This window comes from Botrytis porri (genome assembly GCF_014898465.1).
Source record: "Botrytis porri strain MUCL 3234 chromosome Unknown BPOR_009, whole genome shotgun sequence".
In the NCBI taxonomy this organism is placed as follows: Eukaryota; Fungi; Ascomycota; class Leotiomycetes; order Helotiales; family Sclerotiniaceae; genus Botrytis; species Botrytis porri.
The window spans coordinates 1,386,352-1,403,176 of NW_024066083.1; the positions used below are offsets into that span (position 1 = coordinate 1,386,352).

The window sequence follows — 16,825 nt, forward strand, 5'->3', positions numbered from 1 at the left end:
GTGCATGAGTTTCGTGTAATAAGACGTAGTAGAAAGGTGGCACTATGATGAAGTGAGGAGCTATAAGGTTGAGACGAATTATCTTGAAGTTAACATTCAACAGTCAAAATTTCATCTCATAAACTCAATTTGTCATAATCACCCATCTTTCAATCGAATTACCTGGAACTGATAATTCGTTCCACACCATCCCTGTAACAATGGGTATGCGTTTATCTTGCCCTGTCATCATATCAAGCTAATGAACTTTCTTCGTAGCTGGAATCACAGCCGAAAGCATCGCAGCACTACGCGATGAAGCCTCTCATTCTATGCGATGGCTCGATATGACCCTCTCAAATCCTTCGTCTGATCCAAACGATCCTAGAGCGGCGCATCAAGCATATGCCTTGAAAGTCATCGAAGATCCTACCAACAGTTTCATCCGATTGATCAAAGACCCTTTGAACTTGATCAGCGTAATGGGCCCTGCGCGTTCCGGGAAGTCTACAATGATGAACATTCTTGCTGGCTGCACCGTTACAGAGCTATTCTCAACTTATCCAGGCATGGAGACTTTCACCAAAGGAATTCAAATTCCAACCAGAGTACTGGTAAGATTTGATTGAGTCCTTTGTAGTCCTAGAACTAACATATTCAAGACACTTCCTCAATTTTCTTCACTAGAAGGGGCAACAACTGTGGTTCCAAGTACCGCAAATGTCAAGGTAACTTTTGTAGATACAGAGGGGCAAGGTGCTATAGGAGATAATTATGAGTACGTTATATTCTGGCACTCAACAATTTCGAAGGATAGTATTATCGTTGTGGTTGCATTCTACCATGAAGAGAGTACGAATGTATGTAGCACGCATGAGACTTTGGTGGGCGGAGAAACGAAGGTGCTCACATGAAGTTCTGTTTTTCTTTGCTGATATTTTCTAGCATGGATCTCTTCAGTCCCGCATTGGTCACGTCGCGAGTCGTCATCTACAATCGCACTGGGGGTCTTCTCACCGAAGAAATCCTGTCACAACTTGGTATGATGACCCAAGCAGCACAAAGACTTCGTGCAGGTGGGAACGATAAATCCGGCAACACAGCGATTACCGGAATGTCTGGGACTTCTGGGACGTCTGGAAAAGCTGCTACAGATCCACTCTTTGGTCATCTTTTCATAATCTTTAATCAATTTCGAACGAACAAAGTCGACACGGTTACAACGCTCAAGAATGCTCTCATGAATCAGGAGCCAGAAACCGATTCAAACTCGACGAACAGAAACAATATCCGCAAACTTCTAACATCCGTGTTTGAATCTATCCAAGTTTTCATCCTGCCCGATAGTCTCAAAAGCGAGGCTCGTGATGCTCTTGCTGATGGTCTCAAAGATTTTATCTTACTCACAGACTTCACTCCAAAGTATCTGGAATATTTCAAATTGCTTCGAGATGGCCTCTCTAAAGCCTTGGTCTCCCCTCGAGAGCTTGCTACTGGAGTGCCACTCACAGGGGGCACGATTGCTGATTTTATGCCGTCATTCGCAGACGCGATCAATCGTTCACAGCCATTGAACTTGCCATCAATCTTTGAGCAGTCTCAGAATAATGCTCTGAACAAAGTACAGATTAATTTTGCGAATTCTTTGAGTGTTGTCTCCGACAACATACTCAAGGATCCTACTTTATCAACTCAATTACTTTCCATCAAATTTGATAGCAGTGTGAACCTGCTTCTTAGTCAACTTGCTAGTTCCATCTCATACATGCCGGTGGATGTTGTTCAGGCTGCACAAAATACTGCGTCGAACTCCACTACTGCCGTCAAAGCTGATCTCATTGCGACAAATCTTGGTAGGATAAAAACCTTGATGTCCACTACCTTGACCAATTTAATTGCCTCGATCGGAGACGAGCTATTGAAGGTCTTTCCAACAAACAATATTCTTCAGTCACCAACAGATATTAACAATGCTTTCACTACTTTGTTTAACACTCTTTCAAGCACATACAAGAACAAAGGAGATATGTATGATCCTCAGGCGTTGCCTGATCAATACGAGGCAATAATACAATCATCTCTTGATTTACACAAGTCTGGTATACAATCCAAGGCGGCTAGTTCCTGGGCTGTTTGGGCTACCAACTTGTCTCAGGCTAGCATAAAGACTTTGACGGAAACCTTGACCACACTTGGCAGGAGCACGCAAGTGGGTAACGACAACCAGTACAACACTAGTGCTACCTCTGCTTGCAACACGGCAAAATCAAATTTCAATCAAAAAGTGGATAACGAATACCTATGGTCTGACAAACAAGACAAAAAAGATCTTTTCGCAACTGCAGCCGACAATACCATGGCTACTCAAAAGGCAATCTGGCTGAGCAACGAAGCAGAGATCAAGGCCAGTCTCAATGTCATATTTGACAGTCTTAAGCAAACATATGTCATGAAGCTCCAGAATTCTATTGTGCCACTATATGAACCTGAACCATTTGAAACAATCACTAATTCTACCTTGATCAAAGTCAGTACATAACTCTCTGTTTCTCGCTTCAACGTACTGAAATGTGGTTTCCAGGATGCATTGATTCTGTTTTGCACAGAAAATAAGATCTCTACAGCCATGGCAACCAAGTTTGGGATGGATTTCGATGTATTCGCATCCGAGAAAAAGTCGAATTTTGTCAACACTTATAACACAGGTATGTGTGGTTGACCTGCAAGAATCACTTTGAGAATGTATTAAGTCTCGATTTATAGCATGTGATACCTACAAAGCCTAACGTAAGTCATGGCGTAATGCGTCTAATGGCGTAATGCGTCTAATTGTGGGGGACCACCCCATCAAAAAAGCAACAATTCAACAATGGTCCGTCGAAAAAGTTTAAAAGTGCAGGAAATGGAATCTCGACTTTCTGAAGCAATATTAGGAGTTCAAAATGGAAAGTATAAGTCTTCATATGAAGCTGCAAAAGAACTGGGGCTTTCTAAAGATACTGTGACGCGACGCGTCAAAGGGGGTTCATCGCGTTCTGAAGCACATCAATCGCAACAGAAACTTTCTGCTGTACAAGAGAATGTACTTCTTAAGTGGATAAAGCAATTGACAATTAGCGGCTATTCACCAGGCCATCAGTTGTTAAAAGAATTGGCTGAGGAGTTACGTTCAAAACGGACTTATAATTTGGATTGCCCCTCATTTGACTCCCTTGAACTCCCACCACAACACCTTCTTGGTCATGAATGGGTTCCACGATTTATCAAACGACATCCTCATCTTACAGTTGTTATTGGCCATCGAATTGAATCTGTAAGAATGGATGGTGCAATCAGGGAAACATGTAGTATTTGGTTTGACACATATCAAAAAGCGATTCAGGATTATGGAATTGAAAAGAAAGACGAATATAATATGGATAAATCTGAACATTCAATTAGGACAATAGAATCAACTCGAATTATTATCGATTCTACACTTCATACAAAACATCAAGCACATCCAGACCATCAAGAGTGGATTTTAATGATAGAGTGTATTTGTGCGGATGGATCCATTCTTCCACCACTCAGGATTTTTAAAGATAAAAATGTCCTTCAAAATTGAATTCCGAAGGAAGTTCTTAATAGCTGGTTCTTTTCAGCAAATACAAAGGGCTGGACAAGCAATCTTCATGGATTAGAATGGCTAAAACGCGTTTTCGAATCTGCAACTTGTGCAAAAGCAGGTGGCAAATATCGGCTTCTCATCTGCAATGGCTACGATTCTCATATTAGTGGAAGCTTTATAGCTCACTGCCTTCAAAATCGAATTGTACTTCTTATACTTCCTCCTCATACCTTGCATTTGCTTCAGCCACTTGATGTTGCGGTTTTCAGTCCATTGAAAAAAACGGCTCATTGCAGCACTTTCTGATTTGAATCAAGCTCAACTTGTACGAATACAAAAGATTGAATAAATAGAGGCATATATTAAAGCTCGAGCCGACATATGCCATCATCAAAATATCGAATCGGTATAACGGGGAGCTGGATTACATCCATTTAATCCACAAAGAGTGTTCTGTATATTGGGTCGAGAGTTTACCCCCCGAAGTCGAAATATCCAAAGAACCAACCCAATTTGATATTTTTAACCAAGTCTTCGTCAATAGCTCATCCCCAAATGTAGCAATCTTACAAACAGCAAATAACCTTTTAAATTCAACAATTGAAAATGATACGACTCTTTCAACCCCGGTTCGTCAATACATTCGAAAATTGACGATTGGGAGTGAGCAACTTCGAGCTCAAAGTATTGTTCACCAACACGATGCGAATAATTTACGAGCTATTATGAAGAAACGTACGATACGTAAGAAAGGAAAGAGACTAGTTTTGAAGGGTCATTTTCATATTTCTACGCAAGAATTATGTGATGCAGTAGTGGAAGTCGAAAAAGCTACTAAGGTACAGACAATGAAAAAAGGAAAAGGGAAAGGGAAAGTAATTGAATATGAAACTGAAACTGAAGAGGATATTGGAGAAGAAGTTGAAGATGAATCTGAAAGTGATACTGGAGATTGTATTATAGTTGATTGTTGAGTAATTGAGATTTTAATAGAGTGGTTCCCCGCAATTAGACGCATTACGCCATTAGACGCATTACGCCATGACTTACGTTATATTACCGGCGAGCTTGCAGCTCAAGTGCCCCTTATTCTTCAATCTTGTCGAGATAGATTAGATCTTATTGATCTAAACTTGGATCTACCAACCACCACCAGAAACCAGATTGTATGATCAACACTCGGATGTTTACCAAATCGTGACTAATGGAATTCAACAGACATTGTCATCAAGTGCGGCTGTGACGATTGCGAAAAACGACTTCACCCTGGCTAAAGGTAATCTCCACGCCTTACCAAATGGGGCAATTTCAAGCACAAAAATACAGACTTACCAATCGCAACTTGATATGGGACTCGAGCTTTATAGAAAAGCCAAAGTTGACAAGTATGATGAGGTCGTGTCTGTGTACAACAAGGCACTGCTTAGCGAGGTGGTTATACCTATCATTGATCAAGTGAGTTGGTCTGAATCAAATCATCTGTTCCAAAGAGCTGACTATGCCAGACTCTAGCAAATAATTTTGTTAGCACAGCGGCCTTGGACACCAAGATTACAATGCATTTGATGATATTTATGAGTAGGAAGAAAGGCGAAGAAGATTTAGCTCTCGCGGTATTACACTTACATTTTAATTTTTGTGAAAACACGGAAGCTAATATTACATCAGAAATGGAACGAATGGAAGACAAAAACATATCCTGCTCTCGTGGAAGTAGTACAGCGCAATAACTCATATAAAGTGGATGGCCTGGATGGAAATCTAGCTGCCACAAAAGCCATTCAAGAACATGTACTGAACTTTCTGACTTTTATACCTTTAGCAACCTGATCACATTTCAGATAAATGCTTACCATATTCTTTTAGGTCATCAAAAACATCAAAACCAGTTGCTGTGGAATTGCTTCACGTTTGGGTATGTCGTACATTGGGGCTTACAGTCTAGAAGATGCAAAACCCCAAGACATGGGCATGTCAGTTACGGATCCCACCAGACCAAACCAGCAAAACTCCCGAACCTTGCGCTTAAACAATACGCCTGACTCTGGTTATGATGTAAGTATTGCTTTCCAAACTACAAAATCTTTACTAAATTGAGTCAAGGGAACTCATAGCACGAACCTTGAGTTCTTCGATTGGGTTGTTGAGGTAAGTGGAGCCTTGACTGTGTTGAATGTGCAGCTAGATGACTATTAATGTAATTAGGTCTCGGATATCATATGGGGTAAACCAATTATAACTGATCTTAAGCCCTTAAAAGTGCAAAACATCTCTGCCTTACTATCTTGAATACCTGCTTACTCAGATTCCATAGCTTGACACGACCGAATACCCGGCCCCAAACCACTCCGTAAGTCTCACCCAGAGGCTCGGAAAAGAATTGCAAACTAATATTTCTTAGCATTACTGTCACAGTAGGCACAAGTAGCACTGTGACAAGTACTGTCACAGATAGTCAAAGTTGGGGTGTGAACGCTGGAGTCGAAGGTATGTTAAGTTTCTGTCTTTGCAAAAGACTCGACTTATACACCTCGGATATCGAAGACGGTGTCACGATCATTTTGGTAGTGTTCTGCTTCAAGTAAAGCTATTGCAAGTTTCTCAACAGATATTAGACTTCCTAGTGTTGAGGAGTGATTGATATTTCATGCTCGAAACATAGATAGCTGGGTTGGTCGGAGAATAGCGAGTTGAAAATTGACAGTACCACCAAGTTCATGGTGATTAATTGCTAACATTATAAATCAGTCGGTTACAAATGGGGAGTCAAAGACAGCTGGGAAGCCAACTTGAAGGCAACATTCAATGGAAACTTTTCCACGATAAAGTCTCGTTCTGAGTCCACCACTTACACCTCCACGACGTCTGCACAGCTTACACTCCCTGCTAATCGCGTAAACTGTGTCAATCAGATGGTTTTTGATCAAAGAACTTCGTTACCATATACTGCCAAAGTCAAGGTTGTCCCGAGATTGAGATTTCAAAACGGGTTTGCTATATGGGGTAAGTGATCTTTGCAATGTCAATTTGATTATTTATGCTAACTCTCATCTACTATCAAGGTGGCGGGGGAAGCTACGCCTCAAACCCCAACACAGCTGCACGGAAGCCTGCCTTCAAACAATCAGACAGAGTTTGTGAGTATCAAAAGTTTTTCTTTACATGCTTCCTAATTTCAAAATTCAACATCCATGCTTTGGTTCAAGTATCCTTGCACTCAAAAAAAACAAAAGGAATCATTCGTAAACACTCTCGTTGTAACCAAGCGCTAATTGCTCGATGTTGAAGATTGTTCGGATTACCAGAGCACTTTTGAATTTAGACGAACTGATGAGATCCGGGATGATGCTCTAGCTAACGCGGATCCTTGGGAGGTATGTGATTCCATGCCCTTCGTCATATTTTTGCTAATTTGTATGGTCAAAAGTGGACACTAGCGATGCAACGCACTGCACTCGGATACTACCTTGATGAGCTTACCGAAGCATCAAAGTATGAAGTCTACGTCAAAGGCAAATGGGAAGGCATTACTGGCAAGTATGCAGTCACGACTGTAACGCCTAAGAATACTCTGACCACATTACTCCCTCCTTCTTAAAGCCTTACAATGAGGATCAGTAAACACGCAAAGGTTGTTGGTCGGTCAGAATGCCATTGGCAGAGTTGTAAGGAAGCAATTGGTGGGCTCGTATTCAAGGACGAAAGAGAAAAATTCACCAGAGGCGTGGAAGCCAATCACATTCTTTTGTAATTGGAGCTATCTAGTTCTTATTTCTTGTTTTCTTGTTTCTTGCTTTTATGATTTCTTTTTTATGATCTGGACTCGCCAAATTAATGCCGAAATGATTGCTATGGAATTCTACTTCTTTTCTACTTCATTTCGAAACTTGTTATCTGTATTTTCTTACTCAAATTGTCAAAATACCTACTAGTTAGTATTTTCCAATGTCTGAGCACAGACCCACTCAAGTGCAAGTGAATTAGACTATCGTGATTCTATTCATACTCTATCCACAATCTTCCAACATATGCTCTGATTGCTCATTCCTATATATTTCACAGGTAATCCGATGAACCAGCAACAACCTCCAGCCCCTCCTCTTCAAGCTACCGCACTCCCTCAACATCACGCCCCATTCTCGCATCCCCCATCTTATCCTCCCCCAAAATTCCCTTCATGATCTCTACCGCTCTTTCCCCCTCCCCAATCTCATCATATCCCCAAATCGTCTCCGCTATCCCCCTTACTTTCTCTCCTATAAGCGAAAGATCATCAGATATAACCGGATCTTCCATATCAAGCATGCGGCCATAATAGTTAGCAGTAGATACGGCGGTGGTAGCACGCGGTTGTCGAATTTGTGTGTAGGCTGTGAAGATAGCGTGGAGATTTGTGCTGAGTGTGGAAGAGTGAGTGGTGGGGAGGTGTGAGAGGAGTTTCGTGAGGATGTATACGTCTTCGACTGGAAGGGGGTGGGGGTTAGTGTTTTTTGGTGTGAAGTAGGATGGATAATAATAGTGAAGGGTTTTGGGAAGGATTCAACATGGAGGATATACTGAGTTGGAGGGTGGGAGGGAGAGCAGTAGCTGGGAGAAGCAAAAGAAACTTACTACCAAGCCCAGCGCCTTGTCCGAAATGCGGAGCAGTGGTGTGCGCAGCATCGCCGATGAGAAGGATGGGTAGAGTGGGATGGTGGAAGGTCGGAGCGGGGGGGTGATAGAATGTCGCCCAGTAGGAGGGAGATTTGATGAGCTGTTAACGAAGTGTTAGTTTTTTTTTTGAAACAGAAAATACATTTGAGGGGTAAAGGGAAATGAATTTGAGAAAGTGAGGTTCTGTAAAGTAGGAAAAAATATCGAGTTTGAGATGTATAAGATATAGTAGATGTGGAGAAAATTTATCCCACCCAGAGATACAAAAAGGGATCGAGGTCGTTTGAAGAATGGAATGTAGCCGAAAAAGTACAAGGGCTGTGGATAAGACCCACAGACCCAACATCGCAAGAAAAACAGACACAAAAAAGGGCATCGCGAGCAAACAAATAAACAAATCCAGCCACCATCCACTTACCCTCATGATCCCCTCCACATCACCCCCCCACCTACCGTCCAAATAATCCTTCTCCAACTCCACCCCCACATTCTCCCTCACCCAACCCCCCTCCCAAGCCCCCTCCCCCCGATTCGCAAACGCAACAATATTCATACTCTTCCCTCCCTCCACCGGAAACGAAACCACATGTCCCCCATGTCCCAAATAAAACATCCTCTGACCCGCTTTCTCTCCTATCCTCGCTTTAGCCTCTTCCATCGGTACTAATCCTCTATATGCTATTTTCCCCGTAAAACGCGCTTTGAGCGCTTCGGGATTGCAAATCGGTGCGAGCACTATATCCCGACAGAGTGATTTGACGCCGTCGGCGCCGATTACGAGGTCGGCGGTTGAAGTTGTGCCGTCTTGGAATTGGAGGGTTACTTTGCAATTTGGATGATTCGAATCAGAAGCAGATGATACAATCCCCGTCAAACGTTTCCCAAACCGAACATCGCACGAAGAAGGAAGAAGTTTGATTAAAATATCCATCAAAGATCTTCGATGCGCGGTACTTTGACCTTCTCTCCCCTCTTTCATGCGTACCTGTGCGATTCGTTTCCCTTCCCATTTCCCATCGACTATTCCTTGTGAATTCCCGACTTTGTCGCCGACGACAAAATCCCACCATACGTCGTCGTCGCCCCAATTCGCAATCGCTTTGTAGTTTTCCCAGAATTCGGGGTGGAGGAGTTTCATGATTCGGTGCCCGCTAGCGCCAAATCCAATGCCGGCGCCGATTTCGGAATAGTGCTGGTGCGATTCGTAGATGGTGTAGTGGAGGTGAGAACGCTGGTGGAGTGGAAGAGCGGAGATGGAGAGAGCGAGGGTGAGGCCTGTGAGGCCGGCGCCGATTATGGCTATGTGGAGAGGCTCGCATGGGAAGGGGGCCGGCCGAGCTGTGGTAGAGCTCGCCATGATCGTCGGAATAGATATTGCAGCTGGAGATGGGGCTTTGATTTGTGATACGAACAATGGAAAAAACAGGAGAGAAAATGAGATGAGGGATTCGAAACGTTCAGTAGCCGGAGCTGAAGCACGCTGATAAGGTAGTGAGTTAAGATGGCAAGCTGCTAGAACGAGATAGGTAAACTAGACACTGACTATTGGATGTGAACCGTATCCAAGTACGTTGAGATACCCGCGAATTGGGCAACTCAGACAATTATTGAGAATAAATCATCGTATCTGAAAGAGATGGTAGCTCAGTAGTATTATATAGCATCAGACACAAAGATACACCAAAAACCCACTGCAACACAGATTCGTAGAAATAGAACGCTACAATATATCTTTCAAATCTCTGCGATGGTAATGAAGAAAGAACGAATCAGATCTGGAAACAGTTCCGATGGTTACATGGCGTTGAGTATGTCGAGTAACCTCGGAAGTAAATATGAAACCGTAAATCTCAACAGTTAAGCAACTTCGGAAGTAAGGTGGAACCTATGTGCGACGTTGGAGAATGGATGTATCGAGATTAAAAGATTATCTGACTAATGTAAATCATCCTTCAGACCGCCCGGTGCTACCGGAAGGTGAAAAAAATGATGCTTCGAGGCGCTCCCACTATTAAGCGAACAATTCCTTCCATGAATGTTTGCGAGTCGTGAATTTCCTCAAAAATTTCGACTCTACAAAACCCTTCCGCCATGGAACTTTCAGAATATCGCCTGCTACTTCAGTAGCTTTAATTACCTTATACAAACTAAGCAATTAATAAGTATACCTGAAGGAAGGGTGCATATCCCCGAGCGTGTCGGCATCTTCCCTCTCTAACAGATAATCCCTTTTGCCAGCTGCTCTAGCCCTATTTTCCATCCACAAAACGAATGCATATAAGATTAAGAGAACCGCAGCACAACAAGTCATCCACACAATAGTTGTATATCCCAAGACGAAAGATGGTGCCTTAGTACTTGCAAAGCAAAGAGTTGAAGCTATACCCCCCAAATTCCCAATGCTGACCTGAATCGCTATCGCAATTCCCGTCTTGTACGTTCCAGCAACGTTGTTTGGTAGAATCGTCCATATTATTGGTACAGCGATGTAGATTCCACAAGCCAGGAGATAGACCGCTCCATATCTGGTATGCGCACTGACATTCTCTTGATTAAGTAAGATTATAGCACCGGCTATGATCATAACGTATCCAAAGAGAGCGAATCCTGTACGATGTTTGAAATAATCTGATAAGAATGAAGCTAGCAATGAAGATACTGCTGCTGCCACAAAAACCGGAATACAGAGAACCTGTACGTGGCGAGGATCCTGATGAGCAGAAATGCCTGAAACAATAGTTGGTGTAAATATCCCGACGCTAGCAGACGTCATAATTGTAAATGCGAGAAGTATGCCACTAAGATTGATTAGTTTAGAACTGAATAGGAAGCTGGATGGATTGTTTACGCTACATATATCTTCCAGTCTTTTAAAACCCCAATGAGTCTGTGTATATCTAATTTCTCGCCCTTCGGTTCAACAATCCCTCCTTGCTTGATTGCATCAGCGAGGAAAGTCTTTTCATCATCGGACATCCATTCTGCCTGATGCGGCCACTTTGGCATGAATGGATAGGCAACAACTGCCACTGCAACAGTAATGCACCCTTCAATGATGAAGATCCATCTCCAGCCATTATACCCAGTGGAAGTATTGATACCAGCAATAGCAAATGCAAGTAGTCCAGCAAATGCGGTTCCAAGAGCATTGCCAACCATCAACATACTCAATCTCCATAGAATTTCATACCGAGGATAATATTGACTCAGGATAAAGACACTTCCTATAATTGTATTAGTGTTTTCGCTAGACCGGTAGCTGTCGAAAATACCTGGTATGAGTCCTGTTTCGAATAATCCTACAAAGAAACGCATGGCATAGAACCCAGCAAGATTTGTGACAAGTCCCTCTCCAATAGCCACTATTCCTATACGATGTTAGTTATGCTGAGGTATGATAGGGAAGAGACTGCAACCTAGAAGGAAAGTTTCGCCAGTAATAACGATTTGTGGTGTGCTAGCTTTTAGTAATGCATTGCACGGAATATCGAAGACAATAAAACAAATGACAACGATGAGGAGAGCCATGTTGAAATTGTTCCCTTGCATATGGAGATCCTCCTGAATGCCGAAGATGTTGGCGCTTCCAATGTTGCCTCGATCAACGACGGCGACTATCCAAAGAGTAAACAAAGCTGGCAAAACATGAAGATCGATTTTCCAGATCAATTTACGATATTCTTCTGGAGACAGCGGTATGGGAATGGGTGGCGTTGGGGAGGATAATTCACAAACTCCTTGGTTCACATTTTCCCCATTTGCTAGTTCGGATTCCTTCTCCATTGCTATATGTTTTCGGTATTCCGTGAAAGATGGCGGATGCCTGTTGAGAACCAAGATTGAAACGAAGGACAAAAACAAGAAGGGTAGAGCAAGTGCTGAGTGGATTTGACAGGATAAATGGACTGGTAATCGTAGGGTTGGAAGTAATAGGTACTTGAACGGAGGGGCTTTGTCAATTCTCGGTGAAACAAGATGTGACCTGCTTGCTATCAATGATATTGAGTGGATAGAGGTCTTATTGAGAGCAATGTCGCGGATGATTCAAAAATTCAAGCCATTTTAAGCTTTACTTGAAGCTGTCAAAATTCCACGCGAAAGTTTTGTGTGAATTGAAAATTGAAAGTAGAAATTCTTTTAAAGTACTTAACATTCTGCATCCCAAATACCGGTATGGTTCGCGATCCTATTTTGAGTATAGCCAAATATATCAACTTCATTCGATGGCATACCTTCACTGGAAGGAATCTCTCAATATATGTGCATATCATAATACCAGCGTCACTGAAACTTATCGAAAGATATACTTCTATTCGAAAATGAGTGATTGTGTAAAGAGTCTCATCACCCATTACAGATGCGAGATGGTGATCAAGGGATAGGTGATTCTTGGAACAGAAAGTACCACAGCATATCAGCGGGAGATGCGGCTGCTGTTTCACCGAACGTTGGAATCTGAATTGTTCTCTCCCTCGCACAGAATGGTATTCAACCATGTTTATAGTTTGTGTGGAACTTAAGAAAGTTTGAGCTTGGATGAAAGTTGTTGGATACGATACTGGAATAGATGAGCGAGGTGGTTGTCTAATGAAAGCTTCGCTCTAACATCGTGCCATATCAAACTTCCGAAGCTGTTGCTGTATGTCCAAGGATTGTTTAAGAAATAGATCGGATCGTCACCTTAGTACATCTTTCGTACAATTTACTTTGCCAACATGTGAAACATTACCTACCTTCGAACTACCGATTAATGGCTTTGACGTCAATCTATCTTTCGCGGATGCTTTTTGTGGGTGGTGGATAGTGTTTTTGTAGGGGTGAGATTAGCTTTCAAACACGGCTTGTTTTCTTACTAAGTAGTATCCTAGGTGTGTGATTAGTTAGCGAGTGTTTGTTATAGGAAAGCTCCTAGATCTTGGCGACGACAACACGCATTCATCCGCGAATTCGGTTATAGAACACGATAACTCTTGTATCGAACAGTCCGATGTGCTGATACAAACCCATCCGATTCCTGATGTGTAACACATTTTCTTTCTTTCCTTACAGGATCGCTGATGATATAGACCTCATACTAGACAACGAGTCAAGTCATGCATGTCTATTGCTGGAATTATCGTGATCACCCAATGAATCTTATCATGCGGGATATTTATGATCACCAATTCTCTCTCTCTCGTCTTTTTCTAATGAAAAATATCAAATTACTACCTTCAAGTTACCGAAGAGAGTTTCAAAGATATGTCCCCACGGATTATCGGTACATAATCATCATTCTGGTAAATCCAACCATTCGTCAAACACCAATGTTCACGCTTCGAGTTTTCACAAGTACCTAAAAGCAAGATTTCATTCCTCTGTTTTACTCTTGGAAAAAAGTCACAATGGTCTCAAGAACAAAATGTACAACTTCAAGAATTGTAATGAGATACAATTCAGGGGAGTTTAAGGGTCGTGAAGTATCATCCCGTGCCTGCTCGTCAATATCTAGCATGAGGACTTTCTTCTTGAAAGTCTTGTTCGTAATGCTTTCTCAGAAGCTTATTTATACTTCTCCCCCCTTTCATTTTCTGCAACATGATCTATCAATCTCCCCAATTTTCAACAAGTCCCAAATGCCAGGTAATAAGATATTCAAATCATCCAAGTGTCGTCTATCTTAACTAGCTACCACAATACCACTGTTGTTTATCACCACCATTGCTGTCGAATTCCGTCTTGCACATCAACATCAATAGCAAAGAAGCAAGTAGATATATGGATTTTGATTGCTCTTGTGAGCATTTCACATACAGTTATCGAGATATGCAAATTCCGGTGATTGGCACTACATACACAGGTCTCCGAGATCTCTCAAAAAGTTGTGGATTTTATTGATTAGTACATACGTCAACCAGAAGCATTGAACGACTTTGTAATAATCGATGACTCAAATGAAATTTTTGTTGGGGGCTTGATCATGACGCCGTTGCCCTCGATGTTGTAAAAGCTCGGGGTATCACCATGGCGGGAAATATCTTCAGAATGAAAGGAATACTGTTCTGAGAATTATTCAGTATGACAATAATACTCTTTACAGTACCGCTATATCTTCCAAACACCCACTCAGTCTATCTATCAAACCACCATCCCCATATCTAAAACCCTCTTATGTTCTCCTTTCCCGGCTTCCTCCCAGCATTAACCATCAAACATCAACCTCATTCATTATATCATCATTACATCTATATATACACTACTTTCCAATTTCCATCTCTACTTATTCAAAATCCCAGGGTCCCACCATCTCTCTCCTCACAACAATCACCCCCAAAATCCACAGTATCTCACACATACCCACGAATCTATACACATCCCTCTATCGCCTTACAATCAATATAGTAATCTCAACCCCCTTCTACCGTCCAACAACACACCAATCAAACTAGCACACATCCCCAAACATCCCCCATTCCCAAACTTAGTACATACTCTCGATCTCTTGTACTTCATCCCCTTCTCATTCATTAACCACGCAAATCATGAGTACCGCATGCAATCTAGACTATCGACTCAATCCTTTGAATCACTACTCAGAATTATAATACTCATCTTCTACCCCCCCTCTCATAAAGTCAACTCACCGATAGTCACCTCATCTCTTTATCTTTAATCAAGCCTTCGACTTTCCTATCTTGACTTCTTTCTAACTATTAACTATTAACTATTAACTATTAACTATTAACTATTAACTTATTTATCACATCATTACTTTATTTATATATTCATCTCTATTTATTCTTACTATCTTCACAATCATCATCATCATTCTCTATTTTCCATACCTAATTACCTACTTATTCGTAGGGTTGGGCATCGAGTAGGATTTACTCGAGTATACTCAAGCATTTTTTCCGAGTATTTTAATGAATATTCAATCTCTAATATGTTTTTAAATCAGATAAATACTCGAGAAATAGTATCGGATACAAACATATCTAAAATAAATATTATATGAATCTATCAAATTATTAGATTCTTTAATTAATAAGATAGAAATTCATTCCTCTATTGTAATTTACAAATTCTAATCTAAATAATCGATTACTAATTTATACTTTCAATTATAATTCTTTTAAAAGATTTAAATAAAAATAAGTAATATTCATAAATATATTATATATTTAACTTATAACTTTCTTATACTTTAATATGTTAGATTTATCTCTCAACTATATAAAGACCTTCGATTCCCCTTCATTTCTTTCTTTCTTTTATTCTCTTTTATTCTCTTTTCTTTTTTCAAATTATAAATAACTATTGATATAGAAAGCGTATCTAAAAGCTATAATAAAATCTTTTCTCTTAAAAAAGTAATAAGTAGATCATCTGTAGCACGCTACCCGGTAACGTCGCTTACCTAAGCAAGTGTGTATATAATAGTGTAGTCTTGATAAGAAGAATAGAATAGCTTTATTATAATCATTAAGATGCTCGTTATATTTAGTAGCAAGTCCTAGTTCAATTTAATCTTTTTATTCAAAGTATTTCTTTAAATTAAATATAATCGAAAAAGATCTTAAAAATTATTAACCGTTAGGGTATTATTAGGGACTTTAAATTTCATATTCTTTAGTAATTTAATATTAATTGATAAAGATGGAGATTATTATCCAAGCTTATTAATTATTTGCTTTTTTATAGACAAAATATTAATTTAATAAAATAATCTTTAAGAAACTATAATCTATTATTAAGAATATTTATAAAAATAATATAATAGCGTTAAAATAGATACTAAGTTTATATAAGATAAAGACATTATAGTATTATATTTGTTCCGTTTATATTACTTCTAAAAGCTTTCTGTTCAATTAGATAATCAACAAAACAACTCTAAAACAAATAATAAAAACTTTCGAAAAGAAAATAGTATATTATATTCTTCTATTTTTTATTATAATAATAATCTTAGAATTAATTTAAAGTTTAAAAGATAAAAGTAAAGGTTAAATAAATAAAAAATTGTAATAAAAAAAAGAAAGAAGTTTAAAATATAATCTTGATATTTATTTGAATAATTAAGAATCTAAATCTTTAAAGGATTCCCTACAAAGTTCATTCTTATTTTATATAGCCCCAATAATAATTATATCTATTATTGAATTAGTAAATCTATTAGAGCTAATATAAGATATTATATTATACTTTTAGGTATTATATATACTCTTATTATTGAAATAATATTTACAAAGATAGTTATATAGATAAAACGCTTGAGGATAAATAAGCCGACTCTATTTTAATAATTCAATAATATTTCAGTTGTTATTAAATATATCAAGAATAAATAATCTTCAATTTATAGATTTTGATTATAATTATTAGGCAGAAGATAATAATACATTTAAAGTAATGATAATGTCACTGCTTTTTAATAAATATGAGAAATATAATATAGAAGAACTATTTGAATAAAGAAAAAGTAATATTCTTAATAATAGAGGATTAAATATTTATAATCAATTAAAAACTATTTTATTATAGAATAGTATAGCAGGTTAATCTAAGAATATACCTTTCACATTAATGTAGCTGGAGTAG

General features: G+C 39.6%; 3 protein-coding genes across 3 annotated transcripts; 2 read left to right on the forward strand and 1 right to left on the reverse strand.

Annotated features, from left to right (window-relative positions):
* Nucleotides 1-200: 200 nt before the first annotated feature.
* EAF01_007221 (uncharacterized protein) lies at nt 201-2,698 on the forward strand (the record flags this gene model as incomplete). The annotated part of the gene is made up of 5 exons (XM_038915476.1): nt 201-204; nt 259-593; nt 642-757; nt 925-2,506; nt 2,561-2,698. The coding sequence occupies 5 exons, from the start codon at nt 201-203 to the stop codon at nt 2,696-2,698; spliced, it is 2,175 nt and encodes a 724-aa protein (XP_038769114.1).
* A 2,238-nt stretch (nt 2,699-4,936) lies between these two features.
* Nucleotides 4,937-7,187, forward strand: EAF01_007222 (uncharacterized protein; the record flags this gene model as incomplete). Its single annotated transcript, XM_038915477.1, has 10 exons — nt 4,937-5,044; nt 5,095-5,202; nt 5,258-5,380; nt 5,456-5,562; nt 5,904-5,939; nt 5,991-6,076; nt 6,338-6,592; nt 6,652-6,726; nt 6,878-6,963; nt 7,017-7,187. The coding sequence occupies 10 exons, from the start codon at nt 4,937-4,939 to the stop codon at nt 7,185-7,187; spliced, it is 1,155 nt and encodes a 384-aa protein (XP_038769115.1).
* Nucleotides 7,188-7,696: 509 nt separating this feature from the next.
* Nucleotides 7,697-12,025, reverse strand: EAF01_007223 (uncharacterized protein; the record flags this gene model as incomplete). Its single annotated transcript, XM_038915478.1, has 8 exons — nt 7,697-8,052; nt 8,201-8,342; nt 8,661-9,722; nt 9,786-9,837; nt 10,411-11,040; nt 11,091-11,466; nt 11,515-11,610; nt 11,659-12,025. The coding sequence occupies 8 exons, from the start codon at nt 12,023-12,025 to the stop codon at nt 7,697-7,699; spliced, it is 3,081 nt and encodes a 1,026-aa protein (XP_038769116.1).
* Between the last annotated feature and the right edge of the window lie 4,800 nt (nt 12,026-16,825).